Source organism: Thunnus albacares, chromosome 16, assembly GCF_914725855.1.
Source record: "Thunnus albacares chromosome 16, fThuAlb1.1, whole genome shotgun sequence".
In the NCBI taxonomy this organism is placed as follows: domain Eukaryota; kingdom Metazoa; phylum Chordata; class Actinopteri; order Scombriformes; family Scombridae; genus Thunnus; species Thunnus albacares.
This window is the reverse complement of record NC_058121.1, coordinates 22565145-22589417: the sequence shown is the minus strand read 5'-3', so window position 1 is coordinate 22589417 and position 24273 is coordinate 22565145. Positions and strand designations below refer to the sequence as shown.

General features: G+C 40.2%; 1 protein-coding gene across 4 annotated transcripts; it reads left to right on the top strand.

The window, feature by feature from the left end:
• The first annotated feature begins 1092 nt into the window (after positions 1-1092).
• On the top strand, positions 1093-24220 carry hmbox1b (homeobox containing 1 b). Of its 4 annotated transcripts, none has more exons than XM_044377363.1 (10): positions 1093-1410; positions 3641-4324; positions 9525-9610; positions 11128-11238; positions 13682-13835; positions 14127-14209; positions 15407-15502; positions 16941-17035; positions 17976-18059; positions 18918-19113. In XM_044377363.1, exons 2-10 carry the CDS (start codon positions 3648-3650, stop codon positions 18930-18932), a joined length of 1401 nt encoding a protein of 466 aa, XP_044233298.1. In that variant the 5' UTR covers positions 1093-1410; positions 3641-3647; the 3' UTR covers positions 18933-19113. The 4 variants fall into 4 exon arrangements, with proteins under 4 accessions (XP_044233298.1, XP_044233295.1, XP_044233297.1 ...); XM_044377360.1 differs by having other exon boundaries at positions 1094-1410; positions 3644-4324; positions 18999-24220; XM_044377362.1 differs by having other exon boundaries at positions 1095-1410; positions 16944-17035; positions 18999-24220.
• Positions 24221-24273: the final 53 nt, after the last annotated feature.

Sequence of the window (24273 nt, the reverse complement as noted above, 5' to 3'; positions counted from 1 at the left end):
TCAGATGCAAATTATTATTCCAAGCTGAGTATTTTTATATATCTAAAAACATGTCTGGAGGGGATATTTTAAGTTTAAACTTTAAAGAGTAATGGATATTATCATAATGCCTCTGCTTAGATAATTACTGCACCACCAATTTAATTTATCATCTTACCCACATCACTTTCAATACTTTGGCACCCATTTAAAGGATAAAATACTGCATTTCCTGCAGGCTATAAAGGAAAAAATCTTCTGAACATTAATACATATCCCTCCAATCTTCATAAACTTTATTTAAAAGATTGGTAACTTTCTCAGACTCTAACGAGGCCACTGTCTCCCGAAGCAGAAAACTGAACATTCTTTCAGTATATGACACAAATATTCATCAGATATGTGTGTTTATTTATAAATATATGTGTATGCCTTTTTCTCTACCATCATCGTTTAGCAACTTCTGCAAATTTGATTCTCGAATTCATTCATATAATATTAGACCGCTTGATCATCTTCACTTCCCTTTTTACAAAATGAAACATGGCCAGTATGTTATTTTTTTTAGAAAGTTTTAAAAGGAAATTGTCATCACATTTAATTCATGATATCTAATTATTTCATTAGGTATATTTACGTATATATTCTTCTTTTTCCCCTTATTGTTTTTCATGTTTTTCTTTGTTTTTCTTGGATTGTTGTCTACTGATTGGTTAGTTTTTCTACTCACTTTGTGTGCCTCTTGTTGTCATTTATTTTTTGTTGTATTTTCCTAAATTATGTTAGTTTAAGTGTTTCTTTTATTTTTTGTTATTGTTTGTTTTTCTCCTTAAGTTCCCTTGTATATGCCTGTGGCTTCTTGACCTGCCCTGACACATCTCTTATTTTATATTATCTGGATTTTTATGCAGTCGTATGTGTGAATAAATAAAAATAAATTTAAAAAACAATAAAAGTAATCTATTACACTTGGCTGGCTGGTCGGTGTGATGGTACAGGTGGTCTGATTGAATTCTTCACACTGCTCTGACCAGCAGCACCAGCAGCAGATTTGAGAGGAGCAGCCGCTGTGGCCACATTAAAAACTGCATCGCCTTTTGTGACAACTGTAGATCAGCGAGCCATCGGCGCCTTCTCGTTGTAGGGATTTGTAGTTTTTAGTGCAAAGAACGCCGCCGCGTGGTAGAGGCCTTTGTGAGAGTGAAACTACAGTTCCCTCGGAGCTACTCGGAGGTGTTAGTTGTCAATATGGCTGTTGTCAGACAGACAAAGCAGAGAGGCAAATAATTCGCCTCTGATTAGAAATCCTTGGAAAGGGGTCGGACAGGGCACTGTACTCAAATTGCTTTATTGTTCGGTTGCAGTAAAACACACAGCGGGTGTTTGCACAAGTTGTAAAGTTAAATGGTGAAGTGGACGATTTGAACCGAGGTAAGTCATGTACTTAGCCATCCACAACACTGAGAGTGATGTTATTAATATCAAACCTTCGCTAGCCAGCAGCGGCGGCGGCGGCGGCTAACGTCAGCTAGTATCAGTGTTGGCATGGCTAGCCTGTTATGCTAATCGCTCCACAATGCTAAATGCTACCAAAATAGCCGATGTTAAGTTTCCAGTCGTCCTGTGTGAAGCCCGTGGGCTGTTGTCAGTATAAATTCAGCGGCAGCATGAACGAAAATGACTCAAATCAGACGGGGTTAGAGGGTTGCAAGCTGGCTAATTGAACGTCACATTGGGCATTGTCCGTCTGCCACAGAAACATTTGCTAACGTTAGCTTTTGGGCGTGAAAAGCTGGCATCACCGGCGGTTCGCCTGCAGTGTGGAAACGAGCGACAGATTTGTGCTCGCACTGCACAGCCCCACTGTCAGCAAAACAAAAACACATGGAGGAGGAATAGATACTGAATACTGACCAGACTGTGGCCAGTTTTAGGACTGGGACAATTAAGAAAAAAACGCCATGAAAACTGGAGTTTGGTTTACACTGGAAATATTTGATGCATGCAAACTGTCTTGAAGGGTAAGGAAGGGTTTTTTTTTTTCCCTTAGTCTGCTCTGATCTCTATGAATCTTCTGTAAGCTTTTAAAGAGTTCCTGTACTTTGTTGTGACTGTTATCAAAGTGATCCAAAGCCTCTTGTATTTTGATAGAAGCAGCAACATCAGTCATAAACTTTTTTTTCTCTGTCTCCTTCTGGGTTGCACACATGTCCAGTCTGACCTACAGTAATCCAGTGTAGGACATGCATTTATATTATTAAGTGAGATTAAATTTTTGCTTCCCTGCGGTGTTTAACCTGCTGAGTGTGTTTTAACCAGTTCAACCAGCTTTAGCCCAAGTGAATAGGTAACTCTAAATACTTGGACAGGATGGGTAATGATTTCTCAAACTCAGTTTTGGCTGCAAAGTACAAAGTGAATGCATAGATTAATTCGAAATCAGAAGAACTTATTGAGTTACTTAGTGCAAGTGTATCCGCTTGCATGTTTAAAACTGTGGTATTTTGGTGAAAGTAACCAGTGATGGTTGCAGTTTTTAATTCTGTGTTGCTGATCTTGCTGGGATGTGACAGGTTTCCAGTGTAACTGTGCTTGATAATGATTTACAGCTTCAGCAGACTTCTTTATAAATGCGTAGTGATAACTTAAGAGACTAGTTAATGTTCAGTAGTAAAGTATTTCTGACCCAAAGTGTTCACTGTGACTGTCTGACATGCTGCTTATTGTACTTCTCCTTTTTTAAAAGCTCGATGTTACAGACCTCTAAAGACTGATATTCATCCCTGTCGTATTAGTTTCCTCCACGATAACCTCAAAACACCGCTTACAGTCTCAAGTCATTTAATGTCTTTTCTGTCCTCTGCACGGTTTTCGTCTAACACAGATGTAGGGGGGGAAAAAAATGCCAGTGACCCCTTTTAAACCATTTATCATATCAGCATAGGTCGGGCTGGCACAGAAGATGGAAAATCTGCCGCAGTCTGATTCCAGTTGCATTGATTTTGAGCACAGCAAATTGCTTATGAAAAACATACAGCGTGGGTGGTGTGCAGAGCCGGGGATATATTGTAGCTCTTAAAGAACGGCAGTCAGAATGTTAAGATAGCATCAGCTGTCAAGGTGACTCTGGCACTCTGCGTGTGTTGCCTGCTGGTTCCCAAAAATAGCAGATTTTTATGCCCTGCCCCTCCCTCCCCTTTTTCTTTCACACTTCTATCTCCCGCTCTTGTCTTCCTTTTCTTATCTGCTGCCTCTTTTATTTTCTTCTTGCAGGTTTCTTCCTCTTTTCCCACTCTTCTCTTTCTACTTTACCCCTCTAACTCTCCCCCCCTCTACCTCCCTCTGCCTCACTCCTCCTCCACCATCATTCTCATTTTTCCTCCCCATCTGCAACTGCGTTCCTTTTCACTCTTTCCCACTTAATCCTCTCATTTCATCCTTGCCTCCACCATCCCTTCATCTGTCTCATTTCTGCCTGACTCCCTCTTTCCTCCTTGCTCCTCCTTTTCTCTATCTCACTTTCCCTTCCTGTTTCCCCTTTCTAGATCTTGAACATCCACTTACTTACCTTTCTTTAACTTCCCCCTGCATTTCCTGTTTCCTCTCCCCTCCTCTTGTTTCTCTTCTGTCTCACAACCTGTCTGTCTTGTCTCTCATCCAGCAGCAGGATGTCTGAGTTCAGCGAGGAGCCGCGCTTCACTATTGAGCAGATAGATCTGCTGCAGCGGCTGCGTCGCTCCGGCATGACCAAGCAGGAGATCCTGCACGCGCTTGAAACTCTGGACCGGCTGGACCGGGAGCACGGCGACAAGTTCGGCCGCCGCACCTCTTCCTCCTCCTCCTCCTCGTCCTCCTACGGAGTAGGCGGGGCAAACAGCTGCACCAACAACTCTGCCTCTAATACAACCACATCATTCAACAATAACAACACTGCCTCTGCAACCACCACCTCTTCCGTGTCATGCAACGGCAACAACGGCGCCATCAACAGCGGCGAGGGCAGCACCGGCGATCACTCCGCAGCCTCCGCCTCCTCCACGACCTCCAAAATCTCCACCGCCACTCAGACGCAGTACGGCAGCGGCGGGGGGCTCTCGCCGTCTCCTAGCAACAGCTATGACACCTCCTCGCCTCCGGGGCCGCCGCCGCCTTCTGCCATCCTGCCCTCACCGGTCTCGCTGGTGGCGCTGTCACAGAACGGGCGCGACAGCCTAGCCGCCACACCTAACGGGAAGCTGTCTCCGCCTCGTTACCCAGTGAACAGTTCAGCAGCAGCACGAGCCTTCGGGTTTGAAACTACAGAAGAAGACCTAGACGTTGACGATAAGGTGGAGGAGCTGATGAGGTCAGTGGTAACGCGGGGGGGGGGGGGGGGGGGGGGGGGTGAAGCAAGCGTTTAAACTTTGTGTTGGAAACTTTTATAAGAATTTGTCCAACTTTAGTTTGTTGCTTGCAGAACTGGACAATATATTTCTAGTAGATTCAGTATGTTGATGTGAGATTGTGGTTGTCTTATTAGAGCGTTTAGAGTGTTTTTAAAGGCTTCATTCACTCAAGTCATTCCATGCTGTGAAATGCTGTTGCAGTTTCATTGTGAATGGTTTTAATGTTACTGTAGCCACTTGGTTGGAGTTGGGGGGTTTGTCTGTATTGGCGGTAGGGGTGTAACGGTATGTGTATTCGTTCCGAACCGCCACGGTACGGACGTTATGGTTCGGTACATGCAGTTGTATGAAGAATCCTCTCTGTGACCCAAACAATTACTGTCAAAATAGTTTAATAATCCACTTACTCCGACGTGCTGAACAATAATTCTAGAGCGCGAGTTCCACCCGGAACGTTTTGGCAGCGCACCACGTAGCTGTAGTATGGATGTATGCTAGCTGGCTTAGCCAAGGTGGCCTGGTTACCCTGGTTACCCTGGTAACCCTGGTTACCCAGTAGTGTCGCTGCCTTCAGAACGACACATGAGAGACCCATAACACTGATCGAGTGCAACACTCAGCCGCTTGAGTGAAGCCGTTCAGAACAACTATAAACACATTTGATTTCTCACGTGATCAGACAGGATGTTGAAGAACCAAAAAGTTGAAAAGTATGAAAGTAAAAGTAGTGGTTTGGTTCCTCTCACTCATTATGTATTTTTTTTTTATTTAACCAGGAAGTCTCTTGAGATAAAAATCTCATTTCCGAGGGAGACCTGTCTAAGACAGCACACCAGTTACAGTTAAAACACACAACAGATACATACATGAGATACACAAGGAAGAGACTCAATCCAGCTCAAATAAGGCTGTTGCAATTCTTAGTTACATGGTCTTTTAACATGGCTTTAAATGTTTCCATACATTATTATATATGACACCAATAAATTATTAATACTGAAGCATCAGTGTTAGAGCAGCGTGTTACTGTTGTCGCTGCTGGAGGTGGAGCTAGTTTGAAATACTTTATATACAGTTAGACCATAAGTCAGCATAAAACAGCTGTCAGCAGGTGTCCTGACTCCCTGCAGAAACAGAAAGGTTGTTTTCCGTTTCCACTGCAGCACAAATAAACTGTTTAAGTAAAATAGTTATGGCCAATGAGCCATTGTTGGATGTTTACCAAAATTATTATTATTTTCTACCTTTCTTTCTTTCCTGCTTTACCAAAATCATACTGAACTATGACCCCAAAACAGAGGTACATGCCTAACTGTGAATTTTGTGTACCGACGTTGCGCCCCTACTTGGCAGTAATGCCCATAACAAGGAGGCAAGAAAGCACAGTATTGTATATGTCAGGGTTAATTAAATGGCGCCAACTGGAAACTCCTCTGAAGCTGCATTGTGTGCATCTGCTGTTGGAACACGCTTAACAAAATTGAGTTTCAAAGTTCATTCTTGACCTCGGAAACAGCAGAGTTGAGTTAAAAGTCTTACCCAAAGGTCCAGTTAATAGTTGTTTGGGAGTTTTTGATCATATCACATGATGTTCATCTGCAGATAAAGTTTGGAATTGTAGATTTGCAGATTTTCTCTCTTTTTTCGGAGCACTTTTTCCTGTTAGTGTTGGCTGGCTAAAAATCTGAGATTCAGTGTTCATTCTTGATCCTGGAAAACAGCAGTAGAGTAAACTTTGTCACTTCAGTTTAGTGGCTGTAATTGAACGCTTCAATTTAAATATAAAGTTCTATGTTTAACACGACATAAGCTAAAAAAAAAAAAAGCTCATGTTTAAAAGGGGAACTTTTACACATCATAGTCTATTTACAGGTTTTGTGTATCATAACTGAATCTCCAACCAAACTGTCGGTGGTCAAGTTGCATTGTGGGTAATGCAGACATCAGGTTTTGACACGCAAGATGAATTCATGGATTAGAAACGACGATATCTGTGGTTCTGCTGCATCGGTTTTGATAGGAATGTGGTGCTAAATCAGTAGCACAGTAGCTAATCCAAAGATGGTTAACCCATTAATGTAGTATAAACATATTTTTCCATTTTTTTTTTGCTCTGAAAAGCTTCTTATCCAGTCTATAATCAAGGTGATTTATAGAAATAAACTGCTGATTGATTAGTTGCATGCCACGTTCGCTTGCACGGATGCAACTGATGCAGCTTTAACCGGTTGAGATTTTCTTGTCATTTGCTCCGATGTGTTGCAGTAATATATGAAAAATCTGGCTCGCATCGCTCCTTAAACATTTGATTGTTGTAGAGCTACTGCAACCCTCGATCGGTACGTCGCATGTTATCAGGCAATGTTGTTCATGTATGTTTATCTCTGTGACAGACACAGCAAAAAGGACATTTCAGCTGGCAATGTCTGCTAGATCAGAAAAGCCACATTTCATCTAGCGGTTTGAACAAATGTTGTCTTCAACCTGCTCCTCGTTGTCTTCAGCAGGATGTGGAAACAAACCAATCACAACTCTCGTACACTTTATGTAGGCCATATAGCTTTGACATGTAACAGCTACAGCCGATAACAACAGAGCCAGCCCCTCCACGTTTCTCTCTATCACAAAAATCTGCTGATTTTTATTTTTGTTTTTTCTGGTCTATAAAATGTCAAAAAAAATTAGTGAAAAACGCACATTACAATTTCTTAAAGCTCAAGGTGACACATTCACATCTTATTTTGTCCAACCAACCGTCCAAAGGTATTAAATTTTACTATCACATAAGGCAAATAAAGGCTGCAAACCCTCACAGTGGAAAAGCTGGAACCAGTGACATTTGATGAAATAGCTGCCGACTGGCTCTCTGCCGATTGGCTGATCGAGCAATTGTAGCTCTACATTAGTGAATAGCGAGTGTGTGTGTTTTTTTTTTTTTTTTTTAATATACTTTTGAATCGGTGCATTTAATTAACTAGATAAAGAGAAGTAAAGATGCAAAGCTGAACAAATAAAGAAGGAACAGAAAAAGGTGGAGTGTGTGTGTGCACACAGGCGTTGTCTGTTCCAGAGTGCTGGCTACCACATGACAGCTGTGATAAGTAATTTTTTTTTTTGTACATTATGTTCCATGTAAAGAAGCACATCCTGTGATTTATCAAAAGAGCAGAGATGGGCATTAAGGCGTTCTTCTTGAGAGTATGTACACTGTCAACAAAGACTTTATTACAGAAAAAGGGAAGTATTCTATGGCAGACGTTAGAGAGTGTGTGTGTGTGTGTGTGTGTGTGTGTGTGTGTGTGTGTGTGTGTGTGTGTGTGTGTGTGTGTGTGTGTGGTGGTGGTGGGGGGGTTGGGGGGGGCCTGGAGCCTTTCAGTCTTGCACCTAATGTCTCCACCTGGCAATATAACATGAAATCACATAACACTAAATAACATAAGGTTTGAAATCACATGCTCAAAATAGTTACTTAGCGCCATTACTCTGACAGTTTCATTGTTCACAATCCATCACAATCCACATGTTCCTCTCTTCCTCTTAAGAACTTTACACATTAGTCCCCTCCTCCTCTTCCCCCCCCCCCCCCCCTCCTCCTCCTCCTCCTCCTCCTCCTCTTACTGCTGTGGGCCTCTGCTGCCTTCCTGCTGCCCTGTATGAACAGTCAGAATAAGAATAGGCATTTAGAGCTCAGGCTCTATCCTCGGCACCGCGCTAGCTGTCCCGTCGCTCATTCACCGCTGCCTCTGCATTAAATTACATGTCCTCTTTAGACAGCCCAAGAAGTTAAGTAGCGTTCAAAAGCCCTCGTCCTCTTCGCCTGTAGGACTCTCCAGCGTTTTTGCTCGGCGGGGGCTGCGGGGGCAGGGGCACACCGTTTCAGCTTGTCAACAATCCCACGGTGCCCTTCTGAGTTTTCTCACTTTTAAGTGCACATTTCCATCTCTGCAGGGGGTTCGGCCTTTGAGTTGGCAACACATCTCTCCCCCCCCCCCCCCCCCCCCCCCCCCCCCCCTCCTCCTCCTCCCCCTCCTCGTCCTTTCCTCTCTCCTCCACTTCCCACTCTTCCTCAGTCTTGTACAGCAGCTTGTGCTACATTGATTCACTGGTGTCGATACAAGCAGCGTTTTTGAACTCTAATTTTAGCTGCCGCAAGAGACTGGTGTGGAGGAATACTGATGCCGGGTGTCAAGAGTCGTGACGCATTTTCATTTCAGAAATATGCTAACAGAGTTCTCCATTTTGACTGTATTGAGTCTGGGACAGTGACTGGTTCAAAGGATGCTGTGATTGTATGTTTCGAGCACCAGGGTTGTTTAAGGCGGGTGGGGGGGGGGGGGTAGGCGCCCACTGGAAACACCTTCTGGGGAAAAAAAAGTACTAGTTTTGTTTTGCACTATTAGTAAAAAATACACCAACCAGTTTACATTTGACAGGTGTTCACAATCTGCCAGCTATCTGTACCAGGGTGAGGAATTAAGCCAAGACAGTAATAAGCCTGTTGGGGTGTGTGTGTGTGTGTGTTTTATTGTGTATGTATAGGGGAGGGGATTGGGCTTGATGCCAGAAAACAGGGTGGGTACACTGTGTGACTGCACATGTTCACTCACCACCCTCCATTCCTGCAAGTCTGTACATGTTTTTTTTTTTTTTTTTTCTCCCTCCCCCTGCTGAGAACTGAGATAGTAGAAACTTATCTGCCAAATACATTTTGAAAATATAGATTACTCGATTGTGGGCTCGGCTCATTCTAATTCATAGTTCATTGCCTTTTGTGTTTCTCTGAAATGCAACGTTGATTATATGAGAGCCATAAAAAAAAAAGAACAATACACCAATAACTGCCATCCAAACTCAGCCCAGATTAAAATGTAGCCTTTGTTTTACGGTTTTCCCATGAATATGTACAACAGAAAAACAGATTTGATTATGTCGCTTGAAAAGAGGGAGTCAGTTATTGTACAGTGTACCAAATGAATAGTCTGACTCTGATGTAAAGGAGCATAAAATCCATGACAGAACAAACAACATTTAAGCTTTACTTGTTGTTGTTGTTGTTGGGGTAAATGATGGTACGACAGCTTTTCACCAGAGCTGAACATTGGTACTTCAGGGTTTTGTCGCTGACAGTTTATGAAGTGGTGTTTCTGTGTGCGTTTGCAGGAGGGACAGCAGTATGGTGAAAGAGGAGATCAAAGCGTTCCTGGGGAACAGAAGGATCTCTCAGGCAGTTGTGGCACAAGTCACTGGTTAGTAACTTGCTCTCTTTAATGACACTTTATCTATCACCCATGTTTATTATAAGGCTGGTAATACTCTTACTGTCAACAAATCCATGAAAAGAGCTAAAACCAACAATGCATTAGTCTGTCTCTTAATAGTCTGAGACTCTCAGCCACAAGCCCGTTGGTTCCTACTGAAGATGTAAATGTTTAAAAACGGGTCATAAATGGAGACTTTGGATACACTTTCACACAGTTAGTTGAATCAATTCATTGTTTGTTTTGGCCTTTTCATGGAATTCCTTGGAAATGAGGAAAAATATAGACCTTCACCAGACTTATAATTTCAATGTTCAGCTCCTCAGTTTAAACTGAAACTACTTCAGCGATTCAAGGAATGTCAAAGAGGAGGCTTTTATACAAAGGATGTGTGCACAAATGCCAACACTTAACAAACAAACAAACAAACAGCTCTCCTCATATTTTCTTTGTGTTACTACTGGTTTGGACTCTCAGTAGGATCCAGTTGGAAGCTGAATTTTCCACTTTCACATGAATTTGTAACCTCTGTAACCCTGTAATAGCTGTTAGGTATAGGCCTACTAATTCTCAGGTAAATAAGAGCAACATCAGACATAAAAGAAATATTGGGCACTTATTTATTACAAATATTATAGAGGCTGACAACAAATTTAATTTTTATTGCACATTGTATTTTGAATATGAATTAGCTCAAACTGTTTGATAATGTTTTTGTAAATGCACAATAGGTGGCAATGTATTTCATGTTTTTCTGTCATAAATGAATCGGTTGAAGTGGAAATAGACAAACTTTTTTTTTACTTTCACTCATCATTATGAAGTAAATGTTGATTGCACAATGTAACAGCTATAAATAAAGACACCGTTGTTGTTTAGATTGGTTCCCCTTTTTCTCCTGTTTTCTTCTAACGTTACGCCAACCCCTGCTGTAGTTACTTGTTTGTACAAAGCAATAATATTACTCAAAGCTTTTGCCTGTTCCCAAATTCAATATAAAATTGTGACAATTTGAATACATCTCTTCAGTGAACATGCTTCTTTCTCCTTTTTTATTTCCAAAGTGGTGTTGATCGTTTCTTTTCTGAGCTACGCTCTGAGGAAAAGGGAAAGCGATCCGGCGCTTTGTGATGCTAGGGGTGGAAAGTTGTCTGTTTCCACTTAAATCGGTGACTATTTTACAATGCAAAGATTGTACATTTATAAAATCATATCAGTCAAACTCTGATTTGCAGTTTAACAAATGATTGGCAACCAGTAGAAACCAGTTGAAGGGCCCAGCAGTATCTCAGTGACTGCAGGTCGTGTAAGAGACAAGTTATCGGAGAAGAAATAAATTCAGAGCTAAGGAGAGAGAAAACACCTTTCCCTCTTGTATACCCTTGTGTCTCTTGAATTCTTCTAAAGGTTGTCTACAAATTGCGCTGGGGCCTGATGCAAGGAAAAAAAAAAAAAAAAAAAAAAAAAAAACCTCTGTTGTAATTCGATGTCTGGCTGCTTTCCAGGCATCAGCCAGAGCAGGATCTCCCATTGGCTGCTGCAGCACGGCTCCGACCTGAGCGAGCAGAAGAAACGGGCCTTCTACCGCTGGTACACGCTGGAGAAAACCACTCCAGGTACATCTGAGCTTTTTTAATCTGCTCACTGCTGCTTAGTGCATGTGTATTGGTTAGGTTTTTTATTATTATTATTATAGCCCACTGAAGGGCTGTGTTTAAAAAAAAAAAAAAAAAAAAAAAGAAACCAAAACTTGGAAAGGCATCCCCTCATACCATGAAATGAAACCATCTATTCCCCGCATGTCGTCACTCTGAATACTTGTGCAAAGCTGCGGTTGACCAAGTAAAGAAAAGTTGATGAGTTTGGATGTAAAGATGGCACAAGAGCCCGCGCCTCAGTAATCGCAGCGGGGAGGCCGCTCCAAAGAAGGGAAGCACAGTAGGAAAACACTCTGCTGCCTGCAGTTTCCTGTTAGACTGTTAATGAGATAAGTAGGGGTAGTCAGCATCTTGTGGTAAATGTGGTGCAGTGAGATGTGATTGATATGATGCCTCAATTCCATTCTGTTGAATATCTTAAGATGTTAGCAGAAGCATCCAGCCTCGTGAAACGACTGTTGAGATAAGAGGATAGGACGCTCCTTTTAGCCAACAACAGCAATGTCTTCAGTGTTATTGTGGTTTAAGAGGGTATGACTGAATGTTTACCACCCATTGTCCTGTGATTGTTGCTCTGGTTGGTTGTATAAACTTTTATAAGCAAACAGTCCAACAAATTAAGATCCTTCTGGGACATACACTACTGTGAAAATTCCTGCCAAATGCAAAATAGCCAAAAAAAAACATTTTTAAGTGTTTTGGGGAAATTCCAAGTTTATGTCAAGGTGTGTCAGATGAAGTCGAAAGTCAAGTTTGAAGTAAAATGAAGAGGCAAAGTGCTTACTCAGTTTCACACATCTTCGCACGCACATCGCTAGTCGAGATTGAAGTTCAGGTTTAAATCAGTTCTTTCACCACAACGGCCAAACTGGAAAATATATACACACACACAACATCGGCGGCATGTAAGCATCCATTTAAACTACACGGACTCTAACCTTTGTTGTGGCAGCACAGCTCCTGAGATAATAAACTGTAGTTTTCAAGTGAGAAGTATACAAAAACAAAACGGCATTCTTTTTAGTTAGTGATTCAGTATTTCACTGTATTTCACTTCCTCTGTGTGTCCACAGTGACACCAGACAATTGATACTGAAACTGGTGGCCTTGATGAATCATTATGGATAGAGTTAATAAGTTCACAACATATAGACGGTGTGACATCGTGGGTCTTGTAGTCACACACACACAAGTCGGTGTGGATTGTCACGTTCGATCATCAAATGCACAACAAAAAAAAACGCTCCCAGTAAAATATGCGAGGCCTGTCGTCGTCTTACTTTTTATTGTTCCAGAACAATAAAGAACTTAAGAGTTGAAATATTTTTGCCTGCGAGTCACAAGTAAGTCAAGTCTAAGTCAGCGTTTTTAAACTCTTTCATTAAAAAAAAGCAGAGTTTACATAAGTAGAAGGATTAAAAGTAGCCTTAAGTTTTGTCTTGGTAGGATTAGGTTGCCGTTGTCTCTGCAAAAGTTGAGAATCAGTTGTCTTGCACACGTTTTTTTTTTGTTTTTTTTTTTCCCCAACCTTAAATCCAGACTGCACTGTAGATGGTTAACAGCAAAAACAACAGGCCTCATGCTGGCTTCGGATCCCCGCTGTTCATATGCATATGCGCACGCCTGCTGTATCAACCTATAGCCAGGCAGCAGACATCCCACGCCTCGTCCTCTGCGGCATGTTCCTCGGTGGAGCCCTGCCAGCACCGTCAGCACTGGAAACTGCTCTATGCTATTTATGGCCAGACTGAGCCCGGCCCAGCTCAGCTCAGTTCAGCTCAGCCCTGCCCTGCACACACACACACACACACACACACACGCCTCCATCACTGCTGCAGAGAAAACTGATGCCCCATTCATGCCGTCCTGTTAACCTGGACTGTTGCAGGGTGACCCATTTAGGGCTCGTTCACAATGTCCGTGTCAGATTAGGTTTTGACACTGCAAATAAGCTTCTGACCCCGTAATATCTCCGAGCTCTGAACTGTTATGTGGCCAGTTTTAAGAGTTGCAAAAGAGTGCAAATCAAATCTCATTGTGTGGATTTTCTTTTTTGCTGCGGTCACGACTTCAGATGAGGCAGCAGAGTCCTTGTCAGCACTATTCAGACGAGTTTATAATAAGAATATATTGTTAGATTTGCAAAAGGCGACGTGCATCCTCGCATACATTTTCATGAAGGAGTAGGCTCGCTGGCAGCTGTGCTGTGCTCAGTTCATTTGTCAAAACAGCCTCTACACATTATCGCTACATTTTTAGAACTTTTACAGGCAGTTTTGTGCATCCAAACCACAAACACATCTGTGTATTGTGTGGCCGATTGTGGCTGTCGACTCTTGATGACAGATGTAGTAATCTTCAGTTTTAACTTTACCAGTGATTGTGCCGCTTCCTGCTCCAGGTGCCACTCTGAACATGCGGCCGGCTCCGTTGCCTCTGGAGGACATGGAGTGGAGGCAAACCCCGCCGCCCCTCACTACTGCCCCGGGAACCTTCCGGCTGCGTCGGGGAAGCCGCTTCACTTGGAGGAAAGAGTGCCTGGCTGTGATGGAGAGGTGAGGAGGGAAGGAAAATACGGATTTTTAAGAACAGTAGATAAAAGATGATAGATGGGAGTTTTGTTTCATAACTTCTCGATGATTTCCACAAGGAATCAAGGAAATATTGCAGCCTGTTCTATAAAACTGCCGGACAGTGAGGAAACAAAGCCCCTGACTGTTGTCATACACTCTCAATATTGGCTTGGTTGTACTGCGTCACAACAAACAGCAGTAACGCCGGCTTGTTGACATCGTCCTTGTGTAGTGAAATTAATTTAATCAGTGTGACCCTTCTGCTATTTATAGCTACTTCAACGACAACCAGTATCCAGATGAGGCCAAAAGGGAGGAGATAGCAAACGCCTGCAATGCTGTTATTCAGAAACCAGGTAAACCACAGAGACCAGGAGTGTTTATGTGTAACATGCAAATAATAAACAAGAGTATTCTGAATATTATTATGGAAATCATCCCTATCTACACAATGTCAGTAGTGCATCTTTGATATTTATTCATTTGATAGGTTATTGAGCTGACATGAGTAGCTGATTGATTTAAATTTTGATAGAAAATGCCCCAATTTCACTGGTTCCAGCTTCTTAAATGGGAATATCTTCTTTGGTTGTAAATGGAATATCTTTGTTTTTTTTTAATGTCACACAAAGAAAGGAATATGAGTAAGTCAACTTGGGCTTTGGAAAATTGTCATGGATATTTATTTCTGGTATTTTATAGAGCAAACAATGAATTGATAAATCAAGAAATGAATCGATAGATTATTATGAAAATAACTGTTAGCTGCAGCCCAAGAGGAGGTCACATTTTTTATATTAAAGCTGGAATCTGTAACTTTCCAGATGTCACAGACCAACATAGTAACATGATAGCAATTATGTAACTTATATAACTAAACATCATAAGTAAATCTGCATTTTCAACCAGTGTGAGCTGGTAAATAATCTGCTTTTTGTAAATCTCTTCATACCTTTAACTCACTAATGCAGTATAGCACCATATGAACATGTTTTGTGGCTGGGATTACTGAGTAGGTGGTAGTCGAAAATAATAGACAGAATTGCTCAGGGCAAGTAGGTGTTTGCCTGTAATAATGCATGTTACCCACTGCCAGGCTTACTTACCAAGAAATGGTGGATTTGTCCAACAGCAACCCACAGCCAACATGCATATACTGTATATCTATGTTATGTCTTATTAAAATGTGTCCTTTCAGAGAGCTTTGTGTTCAGGGCATTTTTGGATCTAATGTCTCTGTGACTGTGATCTGAATTTTACAACCAAACATCTGTGTGGCATCTGTTCCTCCTCGTGCAGTGGTGTAAAGTTATTTCCTTTCAACAGTCATTTAACCACCATCGGTTATGAAACAATCTAAGCACAGATAAGAGAGGAACTGACAATGTGAGGGGGCAGAGGGCAGGGGAGAAGTAAAATAAAAAATATTAGAACAGACCTGAGACAAAACAAGTTATCATTGTGATGATAGAAAAGGTGTCAGGCAGGTAGAATTTTAGAAAGTGATAGAAGATGCGTTGAGTTTAATCAAACTGTCATGTGATTTGTTTCAGGGAAGAAGCTGTCTGATCTGGAGAGGGTCACTTCCCTCAAAGTTTACAACTGGTTCGCCAACCGTCGCAAAGAGATCAAGAGACGGGCTAACATTGGTAATGTGGCTTTAGGGAGGGACCACAGATGTCCTTGAAAGACTTGTGATTACAGCACACTGCATGTTTTAATTACATCCACAATATTTTTGATACATTAAATGGTCCACCATTAATTCATTACATCACTATAATTAGGTTGATTGTTGATCAGTCACCTATGAGTCGCCTGTGATTACCTCTAGCAAAGTATTGTCTTAATTGCTATGAAGTAAAAAAAAAAAAAAAACTCTTGCCACTTGCATTAACCTATATGCCAATTACATTTGTAGAACAGAAACTCCATTACTTGCTTGCTAAATGGATCAGTAGAGAAGACAGCCACTGAAAAGTGTCAGTATAATTTGGCCAAAGTCTGTGCTAATATGTGGTAATTTGCAAACCTGATGTACCCCCACAACCTGGTCAGATGAACTCAATTACTCCTTCACCACACCACCCACCATGCTCCAAATTCATTTGATTAATTTAAAATTACATGTCTATTACACAAAAGGGAATACTGTTATAATATTGTTTTCATTCAATTGAATTGTCTAGGTTGGTTAAGTCAAATTTGCTTTCATACTAATGCCATTAGAGTGGCAAAAATGAGACATTTTAACCATTTCCCCATTACTTTTAGCTATTTCAAACATTTATCCATCACCTGTTTGAACTAGTTATCCATTACTTGTAGCTATTTCAATCAATTATTCACTACTCTTTGCTAAATATTTCATACATTTACTCATTACTTTTAGCTATTTCAGCAATTTAACTATTTTTTTTACAGTATTTCCACCAATTATCCATTAATGTTTGCATTTAACTAATGTATTAGTTAAATATATTAGTTTAAGCTAGCTTACTATTTCAACTGTTTATTACTTTTAGCTAACTATTTAAACCATTTATCTATTACTTTTACCTATTTCAACAATTTAACAATTTCTTTTGACTATTTAAACCAGTAGCATTTAACTAATTTATTACCTTTAAGCTAGCTTGCTATTTCAGCTGTTTACTTTTAGCTAACTATTTAAACCATTTATTCATTAGCATTTAACTAATTTATTACCTTTAAGCTAGCTTACTATTTCAGCTGTTTACTTTTAGCTAACTATTTAACCATTTATCCTCTACTTTAAGCCATCTAAACAGTTTATTCATTACTTTTCTAACTGTTTAGACTTCTCTTTCTGCTTGCTAACTAGTTGTCATGCACAACAGTTAGCGTTCAGGTGTTACAGCTAACTCGATATGGTGATATATATTTTCTAAATAAAATCGTAAATTCAATTTTTTCAAATTAGTTCAGCTGCTCCACAATCTCTCCACATAGCCACTGGCAACTGCAGAAGTACGCCCTGGGGTATAAGTACCCCTGGTTTGGATATTATTAGGGATATTATCATTGATATATCGTAAATCTAACAATCCATCCTCTTCCTCCAAGAAGCCACAATCCTGGAGAGTCATGGAATAGACGTCCAGAGTCCAGGGGGACACTCCAACAGCGACGACATTGATGGGAACGACTTCTCAGAGCAGGTAGAGAATGATTAATGATCTCCAAAGACACATAAAACCAGATTATGTTCCAAACAGTGCTGTATACGACCAGCCTGAGGAAAGAGAAAGATGTCACTTCTCCTTATGTTACAGCTCCATGTTTTCATTTTTTATTGTACTGTGTCAGATTTTTATTAATTTCTTTATATATTTCTTCAACAAGCATTGTTCCCATTTGTTTTTATGGAATAGCCTCTTGTCAGCCATCCACATTCATCCCTTGGCAAAAGGCTCACTCTGTTCTTGGACAACAGTCAGTATTCCAGTCATTAGTCAAATGTAATTATGCATTTTACATGTCTTTTTGTTCTTACCAAACAATACATCAGCTGACTTTATTAATTAGATTCCCTCTCTTTGGTTAATGTGTTCTCACAGATTCACACAAAAAGACAAATTGCAAGAACGCTGAAAGACTGAACATCTGTCCTTCAGATGAACTGAATATATTTTTCCCCAGATATAGAAAGTACATAAAGTTCCCGATCATTGTGAGGAATGTTTTTTCTTTTTTTTTTTTTTTTTTTGAAACTGTTGCTCAAGGCACATCAACAAAAGCCCACTCTCTTCTTCTTTTTTTTTCCTGTTACCAATGGAAACAAAGCAGCAATGCTCTGTATTATTCTAGAAACCTACAGATGAAGATTGTCTTTCAATTTAAACCCTCCAGCTTTACTCTCAGTTGCACAACATGCAAAATCTTTACCCTCAGGTCAAGTGAAGGCCGCAAGTAAGAACAGTCAGTTAAAGTGCAGCTAATATGTGATGATCACATAGTGAATGTGTCAAGATAGATTAATCGAGGTCATTGTGAAGGAGAAGAAGTCAGTCTAGATATTTTGAACTATTTCTCAAATTAAAACTTGAGTCGATGCTTTTGAATCCTACCTAACTAAAAGGGTAATTCTACTTTCTCCAGCCATGTGACCTGCCCTATTTTGACAAGAGACCTCTCAGCCGACCATTTGGCCTTTACCGACTGGAGCCCACCTCGCCAACACAGGTACCTCCTCCTGCAGGAACATGCTAACCATGCACACCCATTTTTAAGAGGGGAAAAAAAAAAAAATCCTCTTTAACCATGTTTTCTCTGTTTTTGCCATCATGCCAATCGATTACTGTCAACAGTTATCAAATACAACTTTGATCTTTGTGTTGCTGGGAGCACTGACATACAGTCCACTCTGAAAAGAGGCAAAGCGAAATTACAGGTCCTTTCATCATAATACGAGACTGATTGCAGGTCTTTCAGTAGCCGTCAGTGTAGAGTAATCATATAAATGTTGATTTGATACTTATCTTTCATCTGTGACTTCAAATTGAAAATCTAAAGACAGTATTCACATGCCCATATAAACACTGAAAGGGTTATTAGATGCTGCAAGATGAAGAGGTCAGTTACTAATGTGTTTCCAATGGAAGTGATGGAGGGACAAAATCCGCATTCCTCTTTTTGTGCTTAAAAAATATATTCAGGTAAGTTCAGCCACAGTTAATGTAAGGCTTCAGTAGTCAGTTAGCCAAAGTAGTAGTCAGGTAATTTTCCAAAGTTACAATCTTTTTATCGCAAACTTTGTTTCTCTAGACAGTTTCTGTGCTGAGCTGCAACGGAGGGATTGTAAAACAAAGAAGTTTTTTGAGTTTTGTACTGAAAAAGTGGAACTGTGGAAGATATTCACTTGGGACCCACTTGTAAAAATGCTCCATAGCGCTACTAGTGCTGAAAACCTCCAGAGAACCTTTAAGCTCTACAGTAAAGTCTGATTAGAATCTGTCAGCATGATGGCAAAAACTAGAAAGCAACATTAATCCATCTACTACAGGTAGAATTCCTATTTCTTTTCTTTTTTTTCCTCCTGAGCTGAACTCATTCTGAACACCTCTGGCTATTTCATCCCTTGACCTTGGTCCTTGGTCTTCCCACCGCCCCTCCCTGTCTCAGGACGACAGCGCAGCACACAGCGAGCACCAGGACCCCATCTCTCTGGCTGTGGAGATGGCCGCCGTCAACCACACCATCCTGGCCCTGTCCAGAACCGGAGGGGTCCCCAGCGACATCAAGACGGAGTCCCTGGAGGACGAATGAACCCGCACAGGAACTGGGATGGAGGAGGCGACGAGAGAAATGAAAAGAGTCGCGGGAGGGGAAAGGGAAGGAGGAGTAGAAAAGGTGGGAGACAGGGGGGGGCTTAATAAAGAGAACAAAATAATGCTACTTAGTAAACCTTCTGAATCTGTCCCTCAGCCAGCCCCCTGCCAACTGTTCCTCCTCTCTCGGCTTCCCCCTCCCCTCCTCCCAGAGAGTCCATGTAAACAGTAATTACCCCCCTCTCTCCCTACCTCCCCTCCCCTCCCCTCACCCCCACCCTGCCCAATGTATTGACACAGCTGACGGAAATGGGTCACTAATACATCCTCTTATCTCCAAGTCCCCTACGGAAAGAAGAAAAAAGGGAGCAATACAGGCCTTCAGTCCCCAAAAACGGTGGCCCTTGTCTGGGATTGCTTCTCCCTCCTCACAGGATACCTCTTCTCTTTCCTCTTCCTCATCCACACTCTCCTCCTTATCCCCCCCTTCTTCCCTCTCCAGCCTGGTTGTCTGAGCCGATCCTCAGTCTATCTCACCTCAACGTCAACCTCAGAAAAATAACGTATACTGTATATATAATATATATGGTTCTTATGGTTCTCAGTCACACTCACCTCATGGTGTGCTACCTACCTACCTACCTACCTACCTACCTACCTACCTACGTACCCTCAAAATTCACCTTCTTCATTGTGCAATTTGTTGGAAGAGCAGCCTCCAGCCATTGTCTTGGGAAAGACAGACGGAGAGAGTTTCCTTCTCTCCCTCTCCGGCACTGAGGTGGTCAGAAAGGATCATATCGGCAGACCGAAGTGTCCAGTCACTGTCATTTACCTTCTATAGCTATCATTCCTCAGTGGAATGGCTGTTTGTTCTCCTACAGTTAAGCCGCTGCTGGATGAAAACCTCCTGAAAAGAAAAGTAGCCTTAATTTCATACAACCATGCCTTTTTTTTTTTTTTATTCTCAGTATACAGCAGGTTTTTAATTATTTTTCTCTGACAGAAAACGGATCAGAAAAACTACTCTGCACATATATAAGATGATCATGAATTATTTTAGTCCACATCAAAAAGAAAAATGTTAGTTTTAAGGTTTCCATCCAACAGCAGCAATGGTTTTAGTTCTTTCAATTGCGTTTCTATTTTTATTTTTATTTTTTAAGCTTAAATGCCGACTGGATATACAATCATTTTGCCTTGATATTTAGCTTCCCAGTGACACTATTGTATTGTTAAGTACTTGAGGCTATGAGAATCAAATTAAGGGTCAATGTGATAATCAAGCAAACTTATGATATCTAATAACGGGGATTTGTGCTTTTGTTTTAAATGTCATCCATGCCAAAGGAAAAGATACTAAAAGGCTCTTACGATGCTGACTCTAGGTCCATTTTTAATGTTTAGTTGAGATGTAACAGTCTTGAGCACCAGAGACTGATCTGAGAATGGTGTTCAGGTTCATCCAAAGTGATTTCTACTAACTCCTTTGGCGAACAAAACATTTCTTTTTTCTCGCGCTCGGTGAAGCCTCTTGAGCCACTGTGTGCGTCGTATGTGGGCTTGACACTACAGCAGGCCTGTGTCGGTAAAGATAGATATAGTAGCCAGACATTTAATGATAAAATACCCCTCAGCTATTTACTACTTGTTCTGTGACGCTGCCTCTTTATAATAGCCTAAAGAATGTGCTTTCAGAAGATTTTTTAAAAATGTCATTGGTATGAAATTAGAATATCAGAGGAACTTCTGAGGGTTTTTTTTTATTTTATCTATATAGCCTCAAAGGTAAAAGCACCACTTTGAAGGGAATCAGAATCAAAGACACTTAAAGTGGTAATATTGGAAATCATTTTCCACTGTTTTTTTTTCTTCTTCTTTTTTTTTTTTTAAGCCCAGGGTGGAACTTCTCCAAAACCATCTTTTGATCTGAAGATCATCGAAACATCACAAGCGGAGACAAAGTGCTGTGTTTCTTAAAGGTATAAGGCCTGTTTCTGGTGGCTCACTAATTATCAAATATAAGCACAGTTTCAGACTAAGACTGATGGCTTCATATTTGGCTCTGGGGTAAAGGAATAGTTTGACATTTTGGGAAAGGATTGATTTTCTTGTCCAGAGTTAAGATGAGAAGTCTAATATGACATTGGTATCAGTGCTTGAACCAGGAGACAGTTAGCTTACCTTAGCTTGAAGACTGGAAACAAGGAGAAACAGCCTGGTTTTGTCCAAAGTATGTATTAGTACATAAATAAATAAATAAAATGCCCACCAGCATCTCTAAAGCTCACTAATTAACACATTTTATCTTTTTTGTTAATTAAAAAAACGTGTTAAAACCTCTCATGTTGGTTTTACGGGTGATTACGTACTGGAACTATTTTATTTAGCCGTGCAGAGTGACTTCCTGTCTTCTTGTTATGTTTATACTTTATAATTTACTTTTTATACATTAGATATATGTTAAATAGTGATCTTAGGAGGGGCTAGTTGTTTTTTTAACCTCTTGAATAGAGCCAGACTAGCTATTTCCCTCTGCTTCCAGTCTGTTAGCTAAGCTTAACTAAGCTAAGCTAAGCTAACTATCTCCTGTCTCTAGCTTCACATTTAGCTTACAGCACATAACCCCTGTGGAATCAATTTGTTTTTTTTATGGGTTGTTTTTGTACAAATAAAAACAAATAAATGAGATATAACTTTCAAATAGTAAACTTTAGAGGTGCTGGTAGGCATATTTTGTTACATTTGGGCAGAGCTAGGCTAGCTGTTTCCTGTCTTTGTGCTAAAGTAAGCTAACCTAAGCTAATTCAACTGACTCTTGGCTCTAGCTTCATATTTAGCATTTTGAACGTAGTATTGATCTTCTCATCTAACTCTCTAAATGTCAAACTATTCCTTTAAAGGAGCCCCTGCCTTAGTGATGGTTTTGGAGAACTGGAAAAATACTCTACAAAGCAGGATTAAACATAAGCAGGAACTCTGAGACAGAAATGTAATGAAATTCCTCATGTTTTAAGATTTGGACATTGGTGGTGTATCAAGTAATCTGTTATTGTTGATAATATTGACAGTGTTTCTTGTTTAAGGCTTCCTGGTTAACTTGTTGAACACTCTTGTAGAAACTCTCCAGGCTCTGGGCTCTAGTCTAGTAAAGCTCTATTTAAATATACTGCTTCAATGTGTATGAAGCTGCAATACAGTGACTCAGTACTGGGACCTGTGTTTCAAAAAGAAAGGGTTGAAAGATAAAAACAATATGTATTTATACTCATTTTTTATGGTAATGTATAAAATAATGACATATGTTTTGAAATGAAACATGCTTTTATTGTTAAATTAATCATGCTTTTTAATTTCTCCTGACTTATTTTTCTATTATCATTTACACTTTTGTTTTTTTTTTCTTTTTTGTCATCCCTTATTTGACTGAACAACAGTCTCCCCTGTGTGTGTCTGAGTTAGTAAGCTATTTTGTGAAAGACAAACGATGATGCACCTTATAAAAATCTAAGTATCGCTGTTGACTAAGCTTGAAATATAACCTTCTCTCCCCCCGAGCCTTCCTTGAAACGTCAGACGTCCAATGTAGTATAAATGGGGCTGGTGTGAAAAAAAACATTTCAGTACAGCTGCTTCACACACCATATCATATTAAATCAGATCCCCAGTATGTGCTGTTCTCTCCTTAAAATAACGCCACACCTAACTCCATAGTGAAATCTAGCATTTTAATGTTGGCCTTCTTGCAGACACATAACTGATTAGAGAGTTAATTCATTTAGGTTTATATAAAAACTCAGTGCAGAACTCCCATCTCGTCCATACTATTGAAGTTAATGGAAACACAATAAAATTGTGTTTGGATTATGCCATTTGGTAAAATGTGTTGCATATCTGAAGCTTTATAGGAACTTAAGTACTTAAAAAAGTAGAAGAGATGGAACAAGGTGCTAACTTACTGTGTTTATGGCTACTTGCGCTTAAAAAAGATTTTAAAAAATGTCTTTTTTGTTTAATTTGGAAGAATTTTACTGTGGAGTTTGGTGTGACGTTCTTTCCCCACACAAAGAATATTGTCTGTTTAGAAATAGTAAAATTAGTCGTGCGTGGAAGGAAAAGAGTGCATTTTGAGATTATTCTCTCACTTTAAGACACTTTTAAATGAATTGCCTTCATGTTGTGTGAAGCCCAATTAGCAAATACAAGTTTTAATCCACCAGTATTTTATGTGAGTGTTCAAGCTTGAAAGCAATGTTTATGGGGTGGAAGAAAGAGCTGTCAGGTGCTCAAGAAGTGAATAAGATTTGTTGCTTTTCCAGGAGGAAATTTGATTAATCCAAAATACAGACTGAAACCTGAGACAGGCTTTCCCCCTGCCCAATGTTGTGTGTACTCCAGTGGTAGTGCTTACTCTGAAGGGGTGTCCTCTCGTGGTGTGTCAGGGTCAACATGTCTACATGTCCTTCTGTGTCCCCAGTGAAACACCATCCACTTCATCCCAATATAGCTCAGAAAAAGAGGACTGAATGCTGTTGTATCAATCTCAAATCTAGTTATGTTCAAAATTACTGTATTGCCCATTTCAGAATTTAGTGCCTTTTTTGGACAGTAGACTGTTCTGTAATTAAGATGTAGTATATATACATTTTTTTGTACAGTTTCTTTGTTCATTTTTTAACTTGTGTTTATTTTAGTATGATATATATAATGTACAAGAGAATAAAGCTATATCAATGAGACTTTTTCTTGGTTTACGATCTTATTGGTATGCAAATCTATACACAGATTTATCACACATTGGTTGACAAAGAGCTGAATTAAAATTTATTTAACAACAATATAAAAGTTGATTTAGCTTTTCATTGTCAACAATATCCTGTCTTTAAATAAATAAGCATTCAGGCAGTCAAAAATGATCTTGAATGCATAAGTATAAAATCTTACCAAACAAATTAATACTAACTGTGTTACAACAAACAAAATCCCTCAAGTATCCTGATCACATACAAAAATCAATAGTTCCCCCATACATGCAGTGTAATCCAATAGCGCACTCGTGGAAAAAAAACAAACAAAAACTGACGCACATCTTCACCTCTCCAGAATAAACTTTCTTCCAATCAATGCTG